This window comes from Mustela nigripes, chromosome 9, assembly GCF_022355385.1.
Source record: "Mustela nigripes isolate SB6536 chromosome 9, MUSNIG.SB6536, whole genome shotgun sequence".
Lineage (NCBI taxonomy): Eukaryota > Metazoa > Chordata > Mammalia > Carnivora > Mustelidae > Mustela > Mustela nigripes.
In genome coordinates this window covers 3,702,594-3,729,737 of record NC_081565.1, presented here as the reverse complement: position 1 = coordinate 3,729,737, position 27,144 = coordinate 3,702,594, and the positions used below count along the sequence as shown (strand labels likewise).

General features: G+C 52.9%; 1 protein-coding gene across 5 annotated transcripts in view; it reads right to left on the bottom strand.

Annotated features, from left to right (window-relative positions):
* The window catches only part of DDX31 (DEAD-box helicase 31), a 70,921-nt gene that overhangs the window by 13,616 nt on the left and 30,161 nt on the right, over positions 1-27,144 (bottom strand). For 2 of the 5 annotated variants that reach the window (XM_059410459.1, XM_059410457.1), the window contains exons 15-19: positions 22,479-22,529; positions 20,762-20,901; positions 15,558-15,639; positions 8,905-9,016; positions 3,517-3,685 (exon numbers count right to left, since the gene is read on the bottom strand). In XM_059410459.1, coding sequence (XP_059266442.1) covers positions 3,517-3,685; positions 8,905-9,016; positions 15,558-15,639; positions 20,762-20,901; positions 22,479-22,529 — 554 coding nt within the window. Of the gene's footprint in view, positions 1-1,404; positions 2,033-3,516; positions 3,686-8,904; positions 9,017-15,557; positions 15,640-20,761; positions 20,902-22,478; positions 22,530-27,144 lie in introns of those variants that run through there. The other 3 variants (XM_059410456.1, XM_059410458.1, XM_059410460.1) reach the window with 3 other exon arrangements.

The window sequence follows — 27,144 nt, the reverse complement described above, 5'->3', positions numbered from 1 at the left end:
CGTGTCTCCGGGGAAGATGGAAATTCTGGAAGGTCTGTTACCTTTGCTTCTCTGAAGCAACTGCTGAGTCTACCAAGCTTCAAATCGGAACTGCATTTCGTAGGGGGAAAGGCTGTGTTCGTGACGGATGTTGCTAAGGGGCCACTCAATATTTTACCACCAGCATCGACTCCCTGTGCAGCTGTGTGTGTCGGGGTCTGGGGTGGGGGGGCGGCTCTGACAGGTCCGCATGTAGGTGTCAGGAGAGTTTTGTAACTACGACTGTATTTGCGTGCCGGGGAAAAACGCCTCGCGCTCCCTGTCACAGCCAAGGACGCAAAAGGAGCCACAGACCTGGTGATTAAGATCTCATTTGGGGACACCGTTTCTTTCCCTGAAGACTGGTCAAGTGGAGGAGCAGAAGCACGGACGAGGTGACCCTCCCTGTGCCGTGGCGGGGAAACACGTCCCTGAGCTCACAGGCTCTTGGTTTGAGTTTCTAACACCCAAATTCCTCGTCTGGTGCACGGCAAAGCGAGACAGATTTCGTGCAGCGTGAGGTGGATTTGGTTTGCAGGTATCTGAGGTTTGCACGAACACAGAACTACTCCAGGCAGTAAACCCCATCAAGTGGAATGCGGCATAATTTGACGAATTTAGGGCTATTACTTGATCCGTCCATACAGAACACAGGGAACCACTCTTTCTTGACAGATGGATTTCAGAGGAGACGCCTGAGCTCAGAACAATCACTGTGGCCACAGCATAACTCTCTGCACTTCGTGGGCTTTAATGGACTTTTTCTTCCCAGCACTCAAAAAGCAGCAACTGGCATTTGCTTGAGCCCTGACTGAGGTGTGGAAAATCTGTCACGTTTTCTCTGCCGCTTACCCTGACCACGATTATACGGTCCGTGTGCAGATTAGCTGCAAAGTCATTCTTCTTGCGGGAGTGACAAGATTTCCCCAAACGAGAAACGGTGCCTGCCGCACCCCCGAGTGCCCGTCTGAGTTAGCGAGGAGGGGTGGGGTGCGGGGGTGTGAGAGTGGAGAGAAATGCCTTCAAAAGAAGGGCATAACAACCCAAAAAGTAGCTGTAACTGAGTGGTGACATGGCCAGAACAGAGAGCGGCATTGTCACGGGCAGAGTAATCCTGTGACACACTGCTGTCACTCACCACCCGGCTCCCTGCCGCGCCAGCCAGACATCAAAGGCCGCCCCATACCATCTTACATGCTCTTTATCAGCTAATCAGCCCATTCTTCCCTAAATAAAGCCCTGTTAAATCCCCTGCTCACAGGGGTATAGTAGTCCTGGTGCCCATCTGCTAGCAGGGTCAGCCGAAGCAGGAGGCGGCGGCTTGCTCTCTCCCTAGTGGCTTCTCAAGGTAAGGACAATGCTGGCTCCAAGTCCCCCTCCCAACGGCCTCCCTGCCTTGCCGCTCCGTTTTCCGGGATCTGGGGAAGAGCTGAGGACATCCCAGTCTGAGGAGCTGCTATCTGGATTAACACTTGCTAATGAAATGCCCGGTCATAAAGGTACATCAGCTGCAAACAATAAAATACGGGAGCCACGTTTATCTGCGGGGAGAGGAAGCAGCAAAATACGAGTTTCCCACCAGTAATCAGCCGGCAGGCATATTCCATCTTCTCGCAGTGCCAGCATTTTAGAGACGGCGGTAGGACGGCCTGGCTTCCGGATCACCGGGAGGTCACGCTCAGACCTGACCGCAGGCCTCACACACTCAAAATCAAAGTCAGCCTGGAGAGCTAGCAGCCGCCTCCAACCCCAGACGGCGACCCGAGGCCGGCGCCATCGTGCCTGGGAGTGGATGAGAGGCGTCTTCTCCCTCTGGGAGGACGGGCAGAGAAGTCGCCGGCTGCAGCCCCGCCCAGAACACGTAGCAGGGGTGGCGGGCAGCGCCCTGCCCCTCAAAACCGCCTGGAAGAAACCAGAGCCGGTGTGTCTTAGTCTTGTCTGGGCACGGATGAAAGCAGTGCTGAGAACGACTTGCTTCACAGAATTACTGGAGGACAGTCCCATGTGAGAGGTGCTAACATAAGAAAAAAAAAAGGAACCCTCTTAAAAATCCCCAGGCTGGCAGTAGAATTAGGTGAGTTTTATCTGTTACAAAGAGCCTTGTAGGTGCCAAGTCCCGGAACAGGAAACTGGATGTTCCAGGATATGAACCCACCTGGTTGCCGGGTCTGTGTTCTAAGGTGCTTCATCTGTAGGACCTGCCCTTGTGCTGATTCTCAAAACAGTCCTGGGAAATCGCTAAACACATCGATTTCCTCCTCCCTTCTGTAGCTGGGGAACCCGAGGCCCTGGGAAGTTGAGCAGAGATGCGGCCCAAAGCCCAGCAGCTCCCATCACAGTGGCACTGCAGCGGAGTTCAAGTCCCCTGCAGGCAAGGCCAGCGATCACGTCCCTGCACCGGGCGGTCCTCTCTCCCTTTGTCACTGTGCCCCAGAGAAATCAGGCGCTGACGAGGGTGGCGGTGGCGAATGCGCCAGCAGCCGCTTTGCGGGGACGTGCAGGAAACATGCACAGGTTCTCGGTCAGGGCAGGTGGACGCGGCATTTGTAATTGATAAGCAAAAAGAACGGCGCTCCACACAAAGTAACTGCCCAGAGCGTGCAAGGGTTCCCTGCCCCCCAGTGTCTGTTCAATCTGTCCCCCCACCCACGTGCTACACGAACTCCCCCTAAAAGCAGCCCGTGGGATCGGAAGGATTCTGGCTCCTGCAAAGGGGCTGGGGCTGGTATTAAAGGTACCGCTTGGCTCTGAGGAGAGAAAGACCTTTTGCAAAGGTATTTTGTGGAGTTTCAGGACTTCCTGAAACTGTGCAGCCCAGGCTTCAGCCTACAGGGCAGCCTGCCTCCCTCTCCTCCGGAGGACCTCTGGATAGCTGGGAACATGCTTTCTGCCGGCGTGCCTGGCGCTTGCCCCTGAGTGTGCTCAGCACCAAGTAGAGCGACATGGTGCGAGGCGTCCCGTGGGGGCCCCTGGAGCCCGCCTTTCAGGGCCCACCCAGCCAGCAGGAGAAAGGCACTAAGCTGGAACACGCCGCTCCTTCCAGCTCACCAGGACAGGGCCAGGCAGATTTCACAGAACATGCCAGAAGTTTTCATACAAACCCTGGAGAACTTTCCAGGGTGAACCACAGCACATCTGAAGCTTTGGCTCCAGCAAGTCCCGAAGTCACTCTGCTGGTGGGCAGGGAGGGCAACCACAGGTTTGTCTTGCTGCCCCTGTAATGTCCCCACAACATCTGGACCCGGCAGGAGACCCCACTGCATTTCTGCAGGTGCCTTAAAAACCTTCAGAGGAGGTGTTTCTCCTCTGGCTCCAAGCACTGACTACTCTGAGAGAGGGGCAGACCCTGGTGATGATTTCCCACAAGGACCAAAGACGGAGGTGCTTACCCGGAGCGCCGCAACCTCGCACGTCCCTCCCCGCTGCCGCTGGGCGCGGAGCTCTCCACACCCACCTGACTCCCAGCGTTTGTTGCGGGGCAGACTCCACTCAGCTTACCTGCTCAGGTTTGCTTTCCTTCTCTTCACAGCTGCGACACCAAGATTCTGGGGGGCGTCCCTCAGCCCGAAGCTCTTGGCCACGTGGCCGAGGTGCAGCGACCGGACATGGAAGATGGGCTTCAGCTCCCGGGGGTAGGTGGCGTAGGCGCGGATGAAGGCCTGCAGAGCTGGGAGGAAGAAGGGTCGGAGAGGCCGTCAGGACGGGGGCTCGGAGCACCCCACGTGCCCTGGCCTGGCGGCCGTCCTGCCCACTTTATCGTGCCGGACAACGCGCGACATACAGCCCGGACAGCGCCACATACAGGAACCACCCAGATCTTAACTTGCGTAATTTTTTTTTAATTCCTCAAAAAATAAACCAGGAGGACACAAGTATTTGTTGACTAAACCCAATCTATTTTCAGATTTTACTGTGCAGCGTGTCCCCACCCTGGACGGCAGGGGGCCCGTTTTCTTCCCGGTCCCAGGCTTGGGGCCTTCCCTGCATGGTGGCTGGGACCCAGCAGGCAGCTGGTAAGTGTCTGTTGTATCAGTGAATGAAAAGCACAAGTGAAGAAACTAGGACATGGTCAGTGTGGCATTCCCTCATGAAAAACGAGATCCTTAGAACTTTACGTCACGGAAACATTTTCCTAATTCAATTTCACTTACTTTTTTGCATAGCTAATACATGCACATGTTATAAGATTCAAAAGGTTCCCAAGGCTTTACTGTGCTTGTCATTCTGCTCACCGCAGGCCACGTTACCGGGGCGGTGACTGCTCTCCCGCGGGCCCCGCCTCTCCCGCGGGCCCCACCTCCACCCGCCCTCCACAGGGACGGCTGCCATGTCCTTGTGGACTGCCAGCATGTTAAAACCAAATTCATTCTAAAGCACCTAAGATTTACTGATACAGTGCTCCTTACCCATTTGAAAACGGCATAAAAAAGGCAATGAAAACAGAATTCTAAAGAGGAGGAAGGCAATTATTAAACTCCTAACACAGCCCACAAAATGGTCCCTCCTCCCTGAAGCACTGCCAACAGCCTACAGGTGTCCGTCCGACAGCGCGTCGTGGAGGTTTCGGTCCTGTCTTAAAGTTAAGGCGGTGGCGCCCCTGTTCTGGAGCCCGGCGCTGCCAGAGAACAGGCAGACGTGGTTCTTGGGAGTGGGGAGCTCTGGCTGCACCTTATCTCGGTATTCCTTTGAGGAAAGAGAGACGCTCCTATACCCAGTTCCTCTGGAAAGTACTGCGGTTCTGATGACAGTGTCTGCCCTTCTCACTGCAACAGGGCAGGAGGGATGGCTCCGAGGGGCCCCAAGCCCAGCACAGCTTCTTTCCCTTTCGAGCCCGGCTCTCCCCCTGGCCAAGCCGGAGCCCAGCACCACGCATCGCACAGAAAAGCAGGCGCTAAACACCAGCCTCGCTCGCCCTCGCCTGTCGAGCCACTGGACTGGCAAGTTTGCCCACAGCTTAAACGTAATATCCCAGCAGCACCGGGAGATTGGCGTTTATGAACAGTAATAAAAAGTGTCATTTTAGCAGATCAGCTCCTGGAAGGATCCTGGGAATCCATGAAAGCTCTATTTACTGAGTAAAGTGAACTCCTTTTCCCAATCGATGAGAAATAATAACCAAGGCAACTCCCCGGCACCCCGCCGTCAGCCTGTGTGCACTCTCCCCTGCACCCCGCCGTCCGTCTGTGCTCACTGTCCTTTTTAATAACCGGGGACTCGCTTTTTCAGGGGAATCTTCAACACTTCACATGGCCTGCACCGTCTGCTGCTTCTGACACAGGGTTTCAGACCCAAGAGCTGCACAGTCCTCCTCTCTCGGGAGAGCCCCGCGGCCACCGCCCGGGGGGAGCAGGCCTCTTCTCCCCATGCCCCGCCCCTTCCCTCCCAAGCCTCAACCCTGACTCGCGATCTACCGAAGTGGACGGCAGCCCCACCAAGCCAAGCCAGAGACTCCGCACCTGTACAGTCTCAGTGGCCCAAGGGCCGGCCCAGGCCCCCTCATGCACACCGCTCTCCCCAGGAAGCCCAGCAGCCCCCTATTCCTGCACCAAACGGAAGAGCTGAGGTTGGGGAGCCTCTGTCCCCGGACCCGCAGCCGCCCAGCCAACGGCTCTACGGGTGGAACAAGTTTGCCAAGAAAGGGCAGATGGGTCTTCTCCTGCCACCACCGCGTGTGCAGCATTTGACGCTCCCTGTCCTCACGGCTCCTGTCTCCCTGGGGCCCGCGACACCTGGCTGTCCTCACATCCCTGAATGGCCTCCCATGTTTGGATGGTCCAGGGAAGCAGGAATTCCTGCAGAAGCTGCTCGCAGAGGCTTCCTGGGGGCATGTCGACAACACGCCGTGAGCAGGGGCTGTGGGGCCCAGAGGAGCGGAGAGCAGAGGAGGGGGCGTTCACTGGGGACGCCGCAGGACGCCGCGGTCCCTGACAGGTGCGCCCCGGAGTCACGGGCTCCTGTCTCACAGTCGTAAGAGAAATCTACTTCAGCCCTGCTCCTAAAGTCAGAGTCACTGGCCACCTGATCAGGAACAGCAGTGTCTTCCGGATGATACTTGCGGTCAGAGAGGGAGGGAGGGGAGACACGTGTCCCTCCCGACACACGGTGCAAAGTGCTTATCCGAGCACCTGCCCGCCTGCCATCACGCCGCGGGAGGGAGGGAAGGAACTAATCTGTCCTCAGTGGCTTGGGTGTTCTTGACTTCGAGAAGCAGCCCCTCCTGGGCAGGCACGACTGCTCCGCACGCGGCCCCCGAAGCCGGAGGGGCCCCACTGCAGGAAAGCAGAGGTTCGTAGGTAAAGAACTCCAGATTCCGCAACTTCTCTTCAGGAGTCCGGAGTGCAGCCGTCTGTCGGCACAGTCTTTAGCCACTTGAATCTAGCCAAAGGAGGCAAGAGATGAGGGGAAAGGGCGACTGCTTCCGGAAACAGACAGCAATCCCACGCTGGCTAGGAACAATGACTGGGCCAGGAAATGCGAAAGGAAAACAAAGGCATACGTACTTGGCCCAGTTTCTAACTAGTTTTCTGCCATAAAGGCAAAACCCAGCTGCTTCGTTAATTATTCATGAGGTGGGCTCTGGAATGGCCTATAAGGGAGGCCCGTCAGTGAGGCCCGTCAGTAGCGGGGGATTTGCACGCGCAGACTGAAAGGCAGAGACGGTCTGGACCTGGGAGGTGCCGTCCGTCCCGTGTCGTGAACTGAACGGCCCCGCGCGCACCCTCACTTCCTCCACGCTCCGCACGCGCTGAGGCAGCAGAGGGGGCCTGCAGTGGCCGACACCTGCCAGGGGCGGCTTCCTGCCGGACCATCACCGGTCTGAGGTGGACGTCCACTGGCAGAGAAAAATGCCCATCTCTTTCCTTCTTGGTGCCTCAACCCAGCAGAGCAGCCCGCTCCAGTATCCGTCAGACCAGTCACTCTGCTTGTTTCTTGGCATGACCGACTCCCGCGGTGGTGATGTCGAACGAAAACAGTAAACCACACTCAGGACGCCTCGCTACAGCTTTACTCTGACGGCCAGACACCCTGAGACAGTCCTAGTGTCGCCAGGAGATCCAAAACACCTCTGACCTCAAAACCAACGACAAAAACGACGGCGTGGCCTTGAGTTCTTCCTTTTCATCGCCACTTGGTCATGAACCAAGAAATCCTGCGCAACCCCTCGTGGCGCACCCCCAGCAAGCTCCCTGCGCCTGTGAACAGACGCCCAGCATCTGTCGCCCCACCGTGACAGATCATCTACTCCTCTTGAGAGACAGGTGCTGGTGCTTCTCTGACGTGGGTCCGGAGGAAAACCCTCAGGAACTGGGACTTCACCGGAGGAAAACGCGAGCACAGGGGACTAGCAGAGCGCGGGCCGGGAGGCTGTGCGCTTGCTCGATCTCTGGTCACGGGGCCATCCCTAGGACTTCATCTTCCGTCCTACACAGCCCTGGTCTGTTCCAGGGTGATGGCAGCCACTGAGGGCTACCTGTAGGTATGCCAGGGTATACAGTAGGCACTCAGAACACGTGCCGACTAACCCATTCTTGTGCTCGATTTCCTGATGACCACAACTATCTGGAACCAGTCCCCGAGCCCTCGCCGTGGCCCCCCAGTCTGTTCTCACACCGACCATCTTTGCCAGCCTCTGTGGGCCATGCCACATCTCTGCTCCAAGTCTTGCAATGGCTCCCATGGCCCTTGGGGTCCCCCAAAGTCCTCGGTAGCTTCCAAGTCTCCTCTGTTGCATGGGCCCTCCCTTCCTCTGGCCACACGGGCCTCCCTCCCCGCCCCCGAACTCCTCTGGGCCTAGCACGCCCTTCTGTCGGCAGCCCTTCTGTTAGCAGTACGTGACCCTCAATCTGCTCGAGCTGCCTTCAGAGCAGGGCTCACCCTGACCACTCACTCCTCCACCTCCCTCGCCTGCTTGTTTCCTACAGTTCTTGACACCTTTTAAAAGATTTATTATTTATTTACACTATGCTCACTGTCTGCCCCCCAACTAGAGTGTTAGAGAGGTTAGGGTTTCTGTTTTGACTCCTGATGTATCCCAAGCACCCAGAACGGTGACTAATTCAATAACTATTTGTTAAATGAACGAATTTTTTTTTTTTAATTTTCAATTTCTAAAAGGAAAAGCTGATGCTGTGGCGTTCACACACTGGTAAGCCAGCCTGACATTCTTCTCAAAGCAGCAGGTAACCAGCAGAAAGAAGCAAGGGCCCAGCACGGACCGCATGTCACCGGCACATGCGACACACTCACCAGCCATGACACGCGGCATACCGCCGTAAGAAACATCCTGCTGTTCTAAGCCCCTTCCTGCGTGAACTGCTGAGTTCCCACTAATGCCTGGTGATCCCAGGAGCCACGTCATCCATAAGAGGGCCTGAAGAGTAAATGCACACCTCGCTCTCCGGGAAATTCCCCAGGGATCGGGTTCGAGGTCTAGGCCTTCCCTCGGTCCGTTCTCTCTCCTCCTCCTTTGTATGACCGAACCAAGCCTGCTCAGGTTGGATCCTTCTGGTCCTTACCTTCAACTCCAATTTCCATGCCTACAATGGTCTTTGCTGACATGTCATGTCTCATCTATGCGCTTTTCAAAGAAACACAAAAATGGATCCCTGAGATCCAAGTCACTGGGTCAAAGTTCTCGTCCTATGTAAGCCAAGATAAAGCCTCATTTGTGTGAAACACGGGGAAGGATGAAATTAGCATTTAATATCGCTTTAAAGCCTTCTGTGCCTGCTTCTAGACCCTGTGGAACAAGGGAGGCCGAAGGCTTTTGCTGGAGAGCAGAGACCCCCAGTTGGCCTCTTACTCAGCCTGTCGGGGGTCTGCGGGTGGAGGTGGGACGGCGTCCTGGGGGCTGTCCGTCCACGAGCACCTACGAAATCCACCGACCTTTCTTTGCCCAGGAGACCCTGCTCTCACTGGAGTGCACGTAATCTTCAAATACCGTCTGCAGGACTGTGGCTCGTTCTCGGATTTCCTGGGGGCCGGCAGCACGGGATTTCTGGGAGGGTGGCGGAAGGATTAAACAAGAGACAGAGTCAGAGTCAGGAATAATGAAGCACTTTATAATAGATTTAATAACAGTAAAATCACCCGGTAACCACTGAGGAGCCAACAAGGGTAATCCTTTCAATATTACGAGAGGAAAAACGGGAGCTCTACGGATGTTAAAGTCAAGCAGAGATGAAGATGGCTTTGTGAGGGAGAAGATCGGGTCTCTTTATTTACTTGTTTACTTACTTACTCGTCCTCCTGGCCTCTTGCTCAAAATGAATGCCCACTGGAGACACTCTGGAATTTTCCAAGTCCAATCTGGGCATTTAAAACATCACTGAACACAGGCAGGTTTCACATGACTTGTGTGTCCTACCAAGGCCTTAAATCTTCCCCTTCCCTCAAGCTCCTCAGGGGAACAATGGGACCTTCTCTTTAAGAGGGTCCCACAGGGGCCTGCGTGACACTGAGCCTGTCCTTGAATTTCAGAGCGTGCTCCCTCATTCCTGGGGAGGCACAGACTTGCAGTGTTTCAGATCCACTCTTTCAGCCCGGGACCACTGTGCTGGACGCCAGGGCCCTGTCACGGAGTAGGGGGTGCTCCGTCACACCACATTCAGAGAAGACCACACTATCTCCATAGCAAACGTGACATCTGTACGCACTCAGGTTCTACAGACGGAAAACGTTAATAAAAACTCATATCCTTTTCATTCTTCAAAAATCCCAGAGAAAAGATTTCCTTTCTTTATATCCCCCTAAAGCTGAGTGTTGTTTCCTATATCCTTTTTTTTTCTCCCTAAAGTAAGCTTGAAGCCCAATGTGGGGCTTGAACTCGCAACCCTGAGACCAAGGGTCACACGCTCTTCCAACTGAGCCAGCTAGGGACCCCTGTTTCCTACGTCTGAAAACACGGGTGCTTTCTACTGAACGTGAATCTGAGATCCAGAGAACCCAGATTCTCCAAACTCAACTTGGCTAATACGTCTCCCCCAAGACATCGATGCCCTCGGAGATGCTACCCAGCCTCCACAGTAGCCAACACCCACCGCCCACGTGGGTCACCAGGAGACAGTGTGGGCCCCGTCCCTGCTTCCCTTAACCCCGCGGAAGACAGGGTGTCCACACCTGTGTCTGGAGCCTGACCTAGGTTCCAGAGTCTCTTTCCCTTTTAAAGCTGCCAGAGGAAGAACAAAGGGGAGAGAAGAAAAAGCCTCATTCTTTGGGTCCACGTCCCTCTCTGTATTAATAGAGACTTTAACAACCTGAAAATGTTTTTAGCTTCGTCAAGTCACTCCTGCTACCTGTTTGGTTGATGACAGTCTAGCTGATTTCATAGTACATGGTCCCCTAAGGGTTTTATCCACTCAAATGTCAAGAGGAAAGTCACTCAGGGGCAGTGTTATGAAAGTGGACATTTGCTATTGTCATTAACAAGGATTTTTTTTTACCCTCTTAACTGATGTGAAACGCAAACTTTTTTTTTTCTTTTTTGCGGCCCTCCTTTCGTGAAGCCACCTCAGCAATGCAACTGTCACCTTCCTTGTGTGTGTTTTTTTTAATATGAATGTGAAATTAGCGAGGATGCCCTTTCCCCTGGCGGACAGAATCCTCTGTTATTAAAAAGTAAAGCACTTTAATAATGAAAACTTTTTCCTCTTTTTCCTGTGTTTTAACTGTTTAAAATTAATGAGAAGGGCAGAATGGTTGTCAAAGCGATATTGAAAGCCGGGCAGCCAGGACCGAATGAGCACAAAAATCCCTCTAGAGTGTTAGATAAACAGAGCTCCAGCCCGCTCGAATCCCTCTGTTGGTTATTGTATACATTCTGTAACAGCTCTCAGAATAGATCTGAGAGCCAGGGAGGCAGAGAGGTTTCAGAATTCCAATAAAGGCCTCAAATTAAAGACAGCCTGGTGCGAATTCCAGGAGAAAATTAAAGAGACCTCAAGCTTAAGTGACAGGTGACTTGCTTCTGTGTCACAACTGTCAGGGGATTTAGTGATAATATGGCAATATATTACAAAGGGCTTTTCTTATTCCCCCTTTAGGTTTCAAAATGAGGCATCTTTTCTTTCCAACCAAAAAAAAAAAAAATTACACACACACACACATATATAATGTGTGTGTACAAGTGAAATAGGTAGAAAAAAGGCGGTAATACTAGGTTCATGCATTTGAAATGAGGAGGTCAGTTTCAGGGAAATATGAGGAAAAGTTAATGCAGAAAACACAATATACTCAGGAAAAAGCATGTCTTTCTCTCTCTACCCCCTCTTCCAGAAATACTTTATTTTAAAATTACCCCTCTTGAGAATGAGGTGTTTCTCAGTTGTCTTCCGGGGAGGACAGTCTAAATTTAAACTGAAGACAGGGGCAGAGGCAAGCACGCAGCACCAGCTCGGGCCCAGACAGGGGAAATGCTGCCGTAATGAGAGTGGGTCAAAGCCCGGAGGGCGCACGAGTGCCCTGCAGGACCGGCGCGCCCACCCCTCAAAGACGCACAGACCCAGTGCTGGTTAATGGCGCTAACTGGCAACCAGTGGACCAGGGCTAGCTTAGGAAAACGGGGTTGCAATGGTCCACGCTCAGGATTCCTTCGTCCATAAAGCCCTACTGATCCCGGAGAGAAGAGATGATCAAAGGGACTGACGAAAGGGGCTGCTGATCTCATTTTAATATCTTACCACGGCCCAGGCTTTTTGTTAAGATCCGTTTACAGGCGTGTTTCATAGAACAAAAAAAAACTTGTAGAAAAAACATGTTTGGATTGTGTGCATACTTTGAAGATGAAAATTTCACACCTATCAAGAGGCAACAGAAGAGCTGAAGATACTCGGGCTGCATTTTTTGTTTTTTGGGTTTTTTCTGTTGTAAAAAGTTGTAGGTGGTAGCCGTGGTGGGGGGAGCGTGGCTTTTTTTTTTTCTCCTTTTTTTGGTAAGCACATCTTGATATTGCTAACTTCTAAGGTATTTTAAAAACTAAACGGAAGGGTTTTGTTTTAATCACCTGATTGCCAAGTGGAGTTTCACCCTCACGCTTCCCTAGAACCTTCCGGGTGCTTCCCAGTAAAGTTGAAAGATCAAATTTATTCTCTTTGTAGGTGGGTGAGGATTCGCACACCCAGACGTAGCCATATATATTTCATACACCTAAATATGAAATATACATTTTACAGATGCTTCACTCACTCTCTTTCTGTTCACAGAAGCCCAAAAATGTATGTGCCAAAGGGACATTTACAATGGACTTCAACCGAGCAAGGAGAAGAGGGCCTTATAATGAGGTGTCTGGCTATGTGTGTAAAAGGCCTGTTTACTGAGCTCACATTTATCTGTCTGATGCCAGTTCATGTGTTAGACACAACTGCCCAGATCGCGAACAGCAATTAAAACATACTGTATTTCTTACGAGAAACGGTACTACAAGTTGTACCTAGCACCCACTTTATTTGTCTTATTATTCACACGGATCACACACGTAAACCCCTCTTCCAGGCTGTAGATCTGTGTGATAATTAGGAATGCAGTCAATTTCATTTAGTTTCTCTTTGGCCTCTGAATTCAAGTTAACTGTGGTTAAACAAGCCAGGTTTGCATCAGCGGGACACATGGGACCTAGTATGATTAGTATTCTAAGCTAACCAGTTATTTTGGTATCAGTGAAAGCCCAACCTTGCTGGGCCTTTTTTTCCCTTTTTTCAAAAGATTTTATTTATTTATTTGAGAGAAAGAGAGAGAACAAGCAAGCACAAAGAAGTAGCAGGGGCGGGGTGGGGGGGCAGGCAGAGGGAGAAGCAGGTTCCCTACTGAGCAGGGAGCCTGATGTGGGACTCAATTCTGGGACCTTGAGATCATGACCTGAGCTGAAGACAGATGCTTCCCTGACTGAGCCACCCAGGTGCTCTAAGCGTTTTTTTGTTTTTAAAAATGAAGTCCACCACACCTTAAAAATATAAAAATATGCTATTTGTCCCCCTCCATCAAGGCAGGAGCTTGGGGCTGGGACAAACTGACAGGGCCCAGAAGTACATGGAGTGTTTTTTGCCGAATTTTAGGTCAACCTCATAGGAACCTTCAAGATGGGCACCCGTGGGGCACCTGGGTGGCTCAGTGGGTTAAGCTGCTGCCTTCGGCTCAGGTCATGATCTCAGGGTCCTGGGATCGAGTCCCGCATCGGGCTCTCTGCTCAGCGGGGGCCCTGCTTCCCTTCCTTCTCTCTCTGCCTGCCTCTCTGCCTACTGTGATCTCTCTCTGTCAAATAAATAAATAAAATCTTAAAAAAAAAAAAAAAAAAAAAGATGGGCACCCGTGTTCTCAGCTTACAGATGGGAACACTGGGGCTGTAGAGATGACAACCTGTCCGAGGCTACAGAACCACCAGCTGTGAGGCAGGGACTGAAACCCAAGTCTGCCTGCCTTGGGGCCCCAGCTAGACTTCAAGGCTGGCCTCACGCCCAGGAAGGGACTTACAGGGTTGGGGGTGGGGGGTGGGGAGGCGTTAGAGCACGAGGCCATGGGAGGGCGCAGGTGGAGGAACGGCCGTGGCTCGCTCCTGGAAGAGAAGAGGGCACTGAGGCTGCCCTGGCCCCTCAGGGGGGAACGTGCGTCCCATCCACAGAAGCACCTGACGATCAACAACCCGGACAGAACTGGTGTGTGCCCAGTTCAGGGACAGACACCGACACCAGAGCCAGTCCCAGGAAGTGTAAGTAAAGATGAGACGGGACTGAGACTTCACCGTCTCCTTCTGTGGCTTCACGGTTGCTCTTATTTCTGGGGAGCAGACAGATGCTAATGTTGCAGGGGACACAGCAGAAAGCCCTGGGCTTCGTGTCACCGAGTCTGAACTCGGAATCCCGCATCTGCCACTGACTGACGACGACGACGGACACCCTTCAGACCTGTGTTGGGGTTTTTAGGTTCTTTCTCACTCAATCCTCCGATCTCCTCGCGAGAACAAGAACATGACGTACGAAGACACTAATGCTTAGGAGGCTCTAGTCCTTGCCCAGAGCCACGGAGTTGGGAACAGGGATTAGGAATCCGACCCCGAGGCCGTGCCCTTCACCTCTCCACTACGCTGCCTGCAGGAAGGGTTCCTGCCTCCCCCACACTGCCCCACGCCTGTAATGAAGTGTCCAGGGGAACATGAGAAAACCCGGCCTAGAAGCATGCAGAAGAAGTGTGCCAGGACCAATGAGAGTCTGTTTTTTGACTGGTCCCCTCCCCTGACAACAAACGATTACTGCGGAACGTTTCCTGATGAAATACCGCTTAAAGCAACTGTTGATCGCTGGAGTCTTGCTTAACTGCTTCTCTCGCTTGCAGGGTTCTCTGCTGCGGTGGCGCTCACTGACCAAGTCTCACCGCAGTGACGACGATGGCTAACGTGACCCGAATGAACAACCGTCTAGCTGTGCTGCCTCGGTCTCGGGAACAGTAAGGGAAGCACGCTGCCACAGCGGGCCGACCACGTGCTCCGAAGTCAGGCTGCCCCTGTGGACGTCTCCTCACCCCGCGCTCTAGGCCCTGTCCACTCACCGAGGGTGTGGGACAAGAGCACCCGCCTGCCGGGGCCGCTGGCAGGAGTCAATGGGACCGAGTGTGTGAAGAGTGCGGCAGGGCCCGGGACACGTGCTGGGACTACGTCCCTCTGCCTTTTCTAGGATATGCTTCCTCAGGTTCTCTCTGGAACAAGAGGACTAAAGTCAGGGCCTGTCAAACCAGGTCCCAGCCTCAGGGAGAAGATCGATCCAAATAAAGACACCTCTTGACACACAAAAGAAACTCTTACCCCTCATCTATTTGCCTCTAATTTTCCAGTCTATCCTTAGGCTTAAGAAAACAAATGTAAAATATTTAAATAATTAATATGTCATAGACAAAACTGTATCCAGCAACATTACACACACGTGTCTGTGACGCGTGTGTCTCCTGGGCACGGGTCACGTTAGCCATCGTCGTCGTGGGGTGGGGTGGGGAGCAGCATCCGAGCAGGGGCCCAGCCGCAGAGAAGCAGCAGGAAAGGATGCCCCGGGTCTCTCTGTGGAACTGCCCGGATAACACGGATTTTTCTCCCTGAATCTCAACGTTACTCCTCTTCGGAGTGCGGCACCCACACTAAAATGGATGAAGCGGGGTGTCTGAAAGGAGACACAGAGAGATCTCGTTCTTCCATGTTGTCTTGGGCCAATGGGTCCCATCAGTTGTCCTCACTGATAATCTGGACAGGGACCACCAGGGCCGAGCATGTAACCCTGCCCCAAACTCACTCTAGGCCAGAAGGAGCCCTCCTTACTGGGAAGCCTGCTGCGGCCCGGCGGACTTCCGGAATGGACGGCAGCCCATTAACCGGATGAGACCAGCAAATGCATCCGGAGGCAAAGAGAAAGAACCACAATCAAGGTTTGGTCTCCCTTAATGTTCATGGTCCCTTCGATGCCTGCTTGACAGAGGAATGAACTGTCCCACGCACACAGTCTCCATCACCCCAAATCAAGAAACGAGTGACATCTGTTCACAAGTACAATAAGTAAAAAACTCACCTGGCTTCCCCACCGGCTCCCTTTGAAACAGTCGTCCCTTGTCAGAACAGACAAAATCTCTTCCATCTTCATCTCAGACACGCTGTGAAGGGAAGAGCACATCGAGGTAAACTTTCTGTTCTTCCAACATCTGGAATCTTGATGCATAAAACTGGCCTGTTCTCCAGCTAATTGGATATAAAGCAGAAGCTACACGTTTACAGGAAATAGTTTCCTAAGCCTTCAGAAGGAGTCTGGAATGAAGGGATCCCTGTGACACGTCAGGGACAGATGGGGTCATACTTCCAACACTCTCCATCTTCTCTGATGACGTACAAACAGCTTACATTTAGAGTCTCCTCTGTAGGGATCACGCCATTTTTTTTTTTTTTAAGATTTTATTTATTTATTTGACAGAAAGAGATCACAAGTAGGCAGAGAAGCAGGCAGAGAGGGAGGGGGAAGTAGGCTCCCCGCTGAGCAGAGAGCCCGATGTGGGGCTCGATCCCAGGACCCTGAGATCATGACCTGAGCCGAAGGCAGAGGTTTAAGCCACTGAGCCACCCAGGTGCCCCGCGTCATTGTTTCTTAATACATCTCAACATGGAGGCCTGCTTATTTCTAGACTACCTTGACTTGGGCAGAAGAAGAAATTAAAAAAACAAAAACAAAAACAATTCTGATAGTCTCTTTAGTTTTAGACTTTAAAAAAAAGCCAGGGGTGGGTCCAGGTGGCCAAAGGTTCTTAACCACTGGGGTCAGCTCCTCAGGGAAGGCTGAGCAGTGACCCCACAGTACCAGAGCTCTCTTCTCCACCCAGAAGGGCGTCTACCTTCTCACCTCTTAATTATTAGGGGTGGGGGACAAATGACCTCTGACGGACCCAGAGCTGTGGACAAACAGCTGAGATCACAGTTTGGGCTTCTGCTGTGAGCAGAAGCCACCCTGAGCCAGGCGAGGAGGCCCACCCTGCCCCGTGACGGGGTGGAGAAGCCTCCGCGTCCCCCACATCCTGTGACGCCACGGCACTGAGGCTCGGGCGATGCGCGCAGATTCAGGTATTAGGGACTGAGGAAGAAGCAGGAGCTGCTGAAAACATACTTCTCAGGGAGGGGAAAGAAAAAAAAAAAGGGAAGGAGGAGTTCCGGGGAGAAAAACAGATCATAAAAAGATAAATGATTTCCTTGTATGTGGTTTCTTTTCTTTTTTTAAAATGTAACAGCAAATTAATACATGAATGGCAACCTCTCACGTGGGAGAAGACACCCCCCCTTCCCCCAAAGGTTACTCTGACAAAGCTATGAATGAAAATGTCACGTCTCTGACAGCGATTACCTGAAATGTGTCACCGCTTCCCTGAGCCCCCCAGCCCCCGCCCCGCCACATTCTCTCCGCTGCCAGCTCGCAGGTCTATGGAAACATGAAATCTTTTTACAGCAGGAGTCAACCGGAGAAGGCAGAGCAGGTACCGTGAGGGTAGCAGTTTGGGGGAAAGGGCTCATGATTTCATGGAAAATCTATTTTTCATGTGAGAGAGCAAAGCTGTGGCTGCCGAGCTTGCTTCTTGTTGATGCCCGGAAATCTGAAGGTGAAAACACCGCCAGGCCTCTCCTTGTCCTTATGTAGCGGACCCGCCCCTATCGGCCACTTCTTTTCTTGAGGGGAAGAAAAGGCAAAGGCAAAGGAACTAAAGACCTGGGGGCGAGCTCTGGAAGCAGGGAGAAGGAAACAAAGAGTGAGGCCGTTCAGAGTCGGGGATACAAAGAACTGCACACGCCACCGCGGCCGCGCGTTCTGGAAGGAGGGAGGCGCTGACACTGCGGCCAGGCCCGGCCCCGCTGTGTGTGTCCACGTGACAGCGCGGGGCGCCCAGGCACCGTGAGTGCGCGGCCGGCCGCGGACAACGGACTGCAGTGATTTACAGTTTAAAAGGGCCTCCCTCCTATTCTAAGAAATCGCTGCTTCTGAGGAACAAAGCCAATCTACTCTGCTTGTTTATGGTTCTATCAACAGATCGGATCCACCCTGCCTTACTAGGAGAAGAGACAGAAAAATAAATTCAGGGAACTGCCTCATGCCTGATCTAAGAAATACACGTTTTGATGAAGCATTTACATTTTAATAAACCAATGACGACTTTCATCAGAAACACGTTTAAGGGAGAAGCGGAAGACAGGGAAGAAGTCGGCAGACACCAGGAAGTCAGAAGGATGCAGAAACAAAGTCCTGGGCATCTCGACAGAGGTGGCAACGGCCCAGGGCGCCTGTCTCTTGCCCCAGCTGCTAAATGACACTGGCAGGGCGAGTTCCACAGTGCGCGGTGTACGAAGGCAGGCGGCAATTTGCTGTGATGGCCCTTGCTGCCGTGAGCCTCAGCCTGCCTTCCTGAATCTCCGCTCCAATTCATCAGCCTCCCAGCATCCTGCGGCCTGGCTCCCTGGTTCTCAGGCAACACACACACACACACACACACACACACCTTTCTTCTCCATTTTTCTTTTCTTATTTTCCTTTTTAATATTTAGCAGTGTACCTTTTGTATTCCAAAAATGCTCAAGTCTGCTTCCTTCCATGGCACACTTTGTAACCAGGTCTTCTTACGTTTAACTTTTTTGTGTTAAGTCGAGATACCCAACATCTAGCCCTTCCTCAGAAATCAAGAAGCATGAGCCAAGGCTACAGAGTAACTCCGACTAGTATTTCGGGGTGGTGGGGGTTGTTGATTACATCAGGCCCACAGAGCAGTCAGTGGATGAGGAGCACAAAGTTCAGTGGGGGCATTTTCAGGACAGAAACGAAAAGGCCTCTTTGCCGCGGGAATGGATGGTCTCTCCACAAGAGACCTGACTCTCTTCCTCTGGGTACTTCTGTCTTGATCTTTATGAGCTTCCCCTGCAAGCCCACTCAGAACCCCTGGGTCGTGGCACTTCTCCGGAATGGGCAAACGGCTGTGCTGGATCCCCCACAAATACCGCTGGCACAGTTTTTCCCAGGGACGGTCACAGAGAACGAGTGTACTTCTTGTAGCTTTAAAATACACGTGGCTCACTAATACTCAGGCTGGTGCTATTCTTTTCCCCTTACGAATTTAGGTTTACGTTTGAGCCTTTCAGAGCCGTCAGCCTGAATGTGTATTAAAGACAGCTTGCGAGCAGAGAGGCAGAGGCACCCAGGCGCAGGCTGTGGGCCTGGGCAATTATCGCCTGACTTCATGACGCGGGCACCCACTTTTCTGAGCTTATCAGGTCCCGGTGACTGAGCCCAGGAGAACATCCAGGAGCTGAGGACAGGAAGGAATGGAGAACACGAATCTGTAGGCCTGGAACAGAAGGTGGGGGAAGACAGCTGAGGGTAAAAGGCCGCCGAGGCGCAGTGACGAGAAATTCGCCTGTGGATGCTGACACCGGCTCCGAAAACACTTTCTGGAGGTCGACAAGTTCCCATGCTCGAGGAAAAGAGTCGCAGTGCCGTGACAGGTTCCCAGCCTGTGAGGACACGGTAGGGAAAACGGGAGAAGGGGCTCCGGCCGTGGCTTTTCATTCCACGCCTCGGTGTCTCCGGCATCCGGCTGCCCAGCGGAGGGCTGTCCTCGGGCCTGAAAGCACCCACAGAAAGGACGGCCGGCCCCCGCCCACAGGCCTGGGAAACCAGCTGGAGGAAGCTCTTGGTGAAAGGGGAGGGAACAACTGACGGTCAGCATTCCTCTTACAAGGGAGATCAAATCTGCAGGCTTCCCGAAACCAAGAGAAACCACTCTTTCAAAGTGAAATTGTTTTAAGATATTAAAGGACAGGAAAACCCAAGCCGGGATTAGTTGGACCCACTCAAAATCGCCACCAGGCTCATCAGAAGTGGGGTCCTGCCTCCCTACCACTGGAGGGTGTGCGCAGGCACATTTTCTGAGGAAGGCCCAGCTCACAGATGTTCCCACGAGCAACCCCGAGACAGCTGAGTGCTGCAGAGTCGGCCCTGGGTGCGAGGAGGGAGGGCGACTTTCTCTGCAAGTGCTGCGAGACACAGGGAAAGGGACAGCTCTGCCGGTGGGGACTACGGCAGGTTGGCGGGGACGGTCACAGGCAGCTCTCCGTGCGGATGGCCTGCGCTTGGTCCCCAGACCAGGTCCCATGCCACCTGTCTGGAAACCTCGGTCCAGGTGCAGAATGCTGGGATTCTGCTGGCCCTATACTGAGAGAGAGAAGACCTCATCGTTGACTCGATGCTTCTCCTGAAATACCGGGCTGGGCAAGGTGGAGCGCTGGCACGTGAGGTGCTCGGGTGCCAGCGTCATGGCGGTTCCCAGCAGCAGACGGGCCGGCGTCCGGGCACGGCAGGAATCGTGTCCCACCCTCCTGGGCGCACACACAGGACTCTTCTGTGCCTCCAGAAACACTTTCCACATCACTGTGCTATGTCTGAGCAGAAGAAATGATTGCAAGTAGACAGTGTGAAAACCGTACCCCTTCGGCAGCCTACTCTCCAGGCTTGTTACTTCAGCTGCCGGAGGTTGTACAGAAAACACGACGAAACACTCATTTCTGTGACGCAGGTGACTTATTCGCTCCCGGCCAGGCTGAGACACTCTTCTCCACCTCTGCTTCGCTTGTCCTTCCTGGGCGAGGTCAGGGTCTGCTGGAGGCCCCAACTGCCCTTCCCGCGGTCATTGGGCTGGCGGGCCAGGGCAGGAGCGGGGCCTCGCTCAGTGTGGCGGCTGCGCACGAGACGGTGGCCACACAGCCCGGGCTGTGAAGGGGTGCGCGCGTCTGGGCTACCCCGAAAATGTTTCCTCCCTGCGTTTATTTTCCTGAGGGAGGGGGTGCTGTGTGATGAGTCAAAAATACTACTTTTTTCAAAGACAAATCCCCTTTAAACGTACAAAATGTTGAGCATAAAAATAAAAACTGTGACTAAGGAAGGTCTTCAAGCGACTGGCTGTGAGGGCCGTGCACACGTTCCCGACAGAAAGGGGAATGAAACACAGACCTCTCTCTTACAGAAAAACCAGGCACAACAGATCGCTCTGTGACTTAGTCTGGCAACACAATGAGAATTGTCATGTGCTGACGGGATGAAGGGTTTTGGTGTTTGCCACTGGCTATTCTGGGACTCATTTGGGGATCACAAGGGTTAATGGCTCTCCGTCAGCTTACAAGGCCCATCCACTGTAAAGGCGACAGAAAGTTAATTAGGTGAGATCAGCCGAAACCCCGTTCAGGTTTCTGACTCACTTGATTTTGTGAGAAGCCAACGAGTTGACATATTCTGCCTCCGAAGGAGCCAAAATGAGCAGGCTGCTCCCATGGCAGCCAATCCGGGCGGTTCTCCCGATCCGGTGGATGTATTCAGCAGGTGACGACGGCGCGTTGTACTAAAATGGGTAACAAAAATGAAGCATTCACAGATCAAGGGATTGCCATTAATTGGAAGTGCAATACCCCTCACCTGCCTCCAGGTATCCCAAGAATTAAACCCCGGTGCTATGGTTACCCTCACGCAATCCCAAGGAGAAGTCACTCAACCCTGAAACCCCCGACTTCACTGGAAATAACGAGGCTCTGACACGCCAACGTGAACAGCGGCCAAGTTTCCGATGAGCAAGCCGCCTTCCTGTCCCAGTATCTCCTTTGTAATTTTACTTCTCCACAGGTCTCTTCACTTGCCTATCTGCATCTTTTCACCACGGTGACCGTGCAAGGTGAAGTCCGAGGCAGTGGGGCAACCCTTCTGCAGGACGGCCGCGTGACCTTGGCCTGCTCCCGTGGCAGACACAGCAGTGGGCAGAGGCCACAGAGGACTGGACGGGGTCAGGAGGAAGGGGCCGGCTGCTCGGATCGGAGTTCACTCCGCGCCACCTCACTGCACTTCCACCCGATCCCAAAGGCACGGAGCTGGGGGGCAGCTGAGAAGCTGGTTTCCCCCGACACAGGGACTTGCTCCTGCTCCTAAGGACAGCATTCCTGACTTGACGGACAAGGCAGACTCCAACTCGGCAGAACACATCATTTCAGATTCTCTAGGGCATTAACTTCGTCACCGTGAAAAGGAATTGACCATCTAACCACACTTCCTTTCTGTTCTTTGCTGCTACACGACTCAAAGACCAGAGGCCCAAAAGGACTGCACTGTATGGGGGAAGGGCAGGCACATGGATCTAATCCATCTGATACAGAAAAGCTCTGAATGATCAATTTTCTGTCCACCTCCTGCCCCCACTATTAAAATTGTCCTGCCTTTTTATCTTTACTTTGCTCTGTGGCCATCAGGAAAGCAGACACAATGCCTCCAGTCGAAAGGCGGCCGTCTGCAGTAAGCAGATCAGACTTCCTAGCCAGTGACAGGCATGCAATTCCACTAAAATGTGAATAAACCATGACTCACGTAAATGGGGCACGTGTCCTCTGGCCCCCACACAGAAGGGCATAAAAATACCATCCTGCAGACTAACGAAAAGAAAAAACAGAACTGAAACCACTAGACTCTAGTGCTAACACCTGTACCCTCTGGCAAAGCGTCTAAGGCTAGAGGTACGTGTAAGACGCTGTCAGGGACTTAATTGCCCCCTGCAGGTCAATGTACACGGACACGGCTCTCAGGACAGCTGAGCCATCTCCTTCTGGACACAATGAGACCTCCCAAGGGCTCTGGTAATTCCTGTTATTTTCACATTGCTGGAACTTTGTGTGTGACACGCATTAGTCTGGGAGCAGGGCAGCCCGCCCCTCCCTCCCAGGACTGCTCAGTCTGGCTGGTTCCCCGCAGCGGCGGGGGGGGCTGGCTGGGTTCGGGAAAGCTATCTGGAGCAATGAGCAGATAAGGCTGGTTGCTGCCTGGTTACCAGGGCAACACCCAAGAGGCTAATAATAATTATTCCACTTAAAGCCAACGCATCTATTTGCAATCATGTATTCCTGCCTTGAGCTCACACCTTAACAACTAAAAAATTACCTGAACAATCCACGTGACTTGAGGGAGATCTAAGCCCCGAGCTGCAACATCCTTCAAAACAGAAAAGAATATGACTTAGGACTGAGTTTCTGAACCTTTTTTGGGCGATGGATCCGTCTGATAATCTAATGCAAACGACCAGGGCTCACCACCCCCAGGGAGCACAGGCGGGTGTACGTCCACACACACAGACACACATGCACGCGCACGCGCGCACACACAGTGGCATACAACTTCAGAGACCCACTGAAGTCCATCTGTGCTCGAAAATTCGAACTCAAGGGTTAAGTTCTCCAGAACCTGTTGGTCAGGCATCACCACCCACTCTACTAGAACATAAACTATTAGCCCGAGAACTGAAGTCACGATCAGTTGTGTCATGTAAGAACTCTGGAAACTTCTAGCATGTATTATTATTTTCACATTTGCTCTGAAGAACCACTCTACAATCAATGCCTTCGTGGGTTCTTTCCCCGGCCCCTTACCGATTGGCAACGCCTGACAACAACATGGCTTTGAGACGTGTGGAAGGTCACCCCAAAGTATTCCCTTGTGGAGGGGAATTGCAAAGTCTTACTGGGGACTTCTCAGCCTCAAAGAGCAGCAGAGAGCAAGTAATGTCCCACTCAAGGAGCACAGGCTCTCTGCTCTCGAGCGTCTGCCTGACCTTTGTGGCAGGGACTGGAGAACGGGTATCTGCCGGTGGTTAGGGACAAGCTGATGCAGGGCATTCACATCCAAGCACGACAGTCCTAACACGGTTATCTGCAGTCGGCACGTCCTGAGCACTGACTGCACACTGGCACCGCGAGAGCTTCACTGTTTACCTCAAGGGCTCTTCCCAATGACTCTGCAGCAAGACGACCCCTCCCACCTGATGGACGGGAAACCAAGGTTCGGAAAGACGAGGCAATCTGTCCAGAGACACACAACTAAAAAGCAGAGGCAGCCCTCAAATCCAGGTCCACTTCACTTTTCCAAGGCCGTATTGTGCTATTCCTTCATCGAAAAAGATGCTGCACCCCTCATTAGCTCTTGGTGGGAACGCAAAATCGTCTAAAACCCTCCCGCGGGAAGTCCGGCAGGACCCCGCGAAACTACAGATGCACTGGCCCTCTGACCCGGGTGCAATCTCACTCCTAGAAATCCATCCCAAAGACACTGGCAAAAATACAGCATACTGCATACACAATGCTACTCATTTTGGAAAAATCTGTAACTGCAGGTGTGGAAAAGTCCCAGCGTCTGGCCAGAGACGGGCGGACTGAAAGACCGTCCCACGGAGCCCCTGCAGCAGCGTGTCCCACGGCTGAGATGGGAGAGGGGTGCCGGCGTACGGACACGGAGAATCTACCATCCGTTCTGGGGTGCAGAGCAGGCCTTTGTGTGAGAAATGAAGGAAATACAAATATATCTGCGCACACTTTGAAAAACAGTAACGGAGGAGAAAAGCCAAAAGCTCAGAGAACGTTACTTGCAGGGGACAGGACTGGGGGCGGCAGACAAGGGCGGAAGCCGCACGTCCTTGAAAGGACTTGGGTAGTTTTGACGGAGAAACGGCGTGAATGTGTGGACATCCCTGGAGAGGCAACGGGCTGTGGTGCCGCGGGAAGGACGCGTGCGGCCTGGGGTGTATTCTTGCCAAAAACCAGAGCAGATCTAACCAGGTACAGAGCCCCAACTCCTAGTCCACAGGAGGTGTGGGGGAGGCAGGAGGACATTGGCCCAACAAGAAATAAAATCTGGAACGTGGAGTATTTTAAAGCAGGGACAGCCTGGTTTCTTCCAGAAAAAAAATCCAAAGAAACAAAGAGGAGGGTACCAGAAAACAAGACATGAGAAGCGTCGGCGGATACACGGAGAGAGGAACGGAGAGATGGCCGGGGAGCCCACGGCCGAAGGAGGTTCACCGGAACTACCCCCTGCGGCTGGCTCCGGGCAGAAGGACTGGGGTGGTTTTCATGGTTCTCTTTGTGTTTTCCTGTACTATTTGCCCATTATTTCCTCCCAAGTTTTTATCTAGAAAAATTTAAACCCCAAAGTTGTTAGAATAGTAGAATGAGCTCCCACGAATCCTTTATCCACATCCAGCAACCCCTAGTCTGTGCGCATCCACCTTCTCTTTCTCTACACACATACTCTTCTGAGCCCTTCGAAAGGAAGTTGCAAATACCACTGATGTTTTATCCCTAACTACTTTAGCATGTTACCTCCTAAGTAAAAGGACATTCTTCCTCACAAGCACAATACCAGCATCATACCTAAGAAATTAAATATTAAACTTTTTTTTTTAAAAGATCTTATTTATTTGACAGGGAGAGCGATAGAGAGCACATGCACACAAGCAGGGGGAGCAGCAGGCAGAGGGAGAGGGAGAAGCAGGCTCCCCACTGAGCAGGGACCCTGATGCGGGGCTCAATTCCAGGACCCTGGGATCAAGACCTGAGCTGAATGCAGACGCTTAACCGACTGAGCCACCCAAGTGCCCCAAATAACATTATTTCCTAACAATCACCTCATATTCAAATTTCTCCAAAGGCACCTAAGATTGATTTTTGTAGTTGTTTTTCCTGCCCAACTCAGGAACTGGCTCATAGATCACGCATTCTGCTTTTATTAGCGCCACCTCTCACCTCGACACTTCCATAATCTAGAATGATTTCCCTGCCCTTATTATTTAGTTATGTGGTTTTTTGACAACTCACTTTTGAAGGAGTCCAGGTGTCCTAAAGGACGTCCCAGAATCTGTGTCTAACTGTGTCCTCGTGGTAAGATCCCGGTGAAGCTTTCCCGTGGGTGTGCTTCCCAGGACTGGCTGCCAGGAGAGACCGAGGGCAGCCTGTCTGGCACTGGGGGGACTTGTGCATGGCCCCCCAAGGAAGTGGCATCCATGTGAAGGGACCTCTCTCCTTTGCAATGATCAGTAAGCTAGGGAGTAAAACTTGGAGACTGCTTCCCAAAACTGTTTGCCCAGAGGCTTCGGTGTCTACTGCCGCTGCCTGTCCACATCAGCGACTGCCCTGGTGGCAGCAAACGGGTCACTTCTGAAGTCTGTCATTCCCTTCTTCCACTTATTTGTTTATCTATCTATTTATTTATTTTTAAAAGATTTTATTTGAGAGAGAGAGAGAGAGCATGAGAGCGAGTGAGCATGGAGCAGGGGAGGGCTAGAGGGAGAAGCAGCTTCCCCCCTGAGCAGGAAGCCAGATGCGGGGCTCCATCCGGGGACTCCGGGATCATGACCTGAGCCGAAGGCAGTCGCCCAACCCACTGAGCCACCCAGGTGCCTCTCCTTCTTCCATCTACTAGCCGGCACTTTGCGGTAAAGCACAGCTTGCCTTCCTCCCCCCTTGGCATGCAGAGAGCTTTCCTGGAGAACAATAACCCGGAGCAAAGTCCCCGCAGCTCGCCGAGACAGCCTTGTGCTGTGCTGCCCAGTGCCGGGGGCAGAAGCCGAGGACACTGGCCACCGTCATCTAAGCCACCGGTGTGGGGGGACTGCGCAGGGCAGGTCGGGACTGGACTGCCTTTGCTCCAACTACGCCCAAGCCGGCGGGGTTCCTCTGAATGGTGGCTGGGCTGCATTTATTCAGTGTTAAGTGGGAGTTTAATGTACGAAGTGCATCAACCAGCCATGAAGTGTTTTCAGACAGCTCCCACTGCCCTGAGAGCGGCTCCCACTGCCATGAGGAGGGCTGATGTTCCAGAGCTGAAGTCTTTGAGAACACAATCTAGAGAGTTCTCTGTCTTAAAGGGGAGCAGGCACTGTCTTCTACACTAACCACAGTTGATGTCTTTAGAAAACCTGACGGGTTCTTACATCTGCTAAGCTCTTGTTAAGAAGTGATTTATTTTATTTAAGTGCTCTGCCGTGGGAGATGCGTGTAGACAATGGGCTGTCTAAGCTTTACAGACAGGCTTTGTGAAAAATTTAATGCTCATCGGTTTAGTAAATTCAACCAAGAAACACAGATGAAACTCTGAGACAGCATATGACGTTCGTGGCGCTCACTGAGCACAAACCCGCTGAAACGGTGGGGAAGGAGGCCAGCAGCCTTCTCGGGACCGTTCGCGGTTCCATTTCCCGCTTGGCTGGTCCGGCGCGGGGTGGTGGTGGGGGTGCTGGCCGAGACAGCATCTGCCTATCTCCCACCACTTCTGGTCTCAGGGTGGGGACCCTCACGGACAGCCACCCTAGCTCAGGTATCACCCGGCACTTCTGCAAGTCCTCCTTCCCATTCTCAGCCAGGCTGCCACAGAGTGGGGCAAAGGGATAACCTCCACGGTCCAGAACACAGAGAGCAGGACTCCACCATGCCGGTACAGCCACACCATCCCGGCAAGTCAACGCAGCTCCCTGACCGTCCGGTTACCCACCTACACGCCGGCTCTAAGACTCCCCCTGGTAATCTCATGGCATGAGGCTGCTGCGAAGACCGAACAGGCCTGCTCGTGTCAAGAGCACTGAGAATTCCAAATCCAAGCATTTCCTCCCACGACGGGGCGGGAATCGGCACGGTGGCAAATGGGCAGTGGTGGGTTCTCCTCGCCCCCACCAGGCGACCTGGGCAGAGGATGGCAAAGAAGCCAGGGTCTGCTCCATTGTCTGGAACGCCACCGGCCAGCGGCACCGGATCGACAGGAAACTGACCTGCCCGAGACTCAG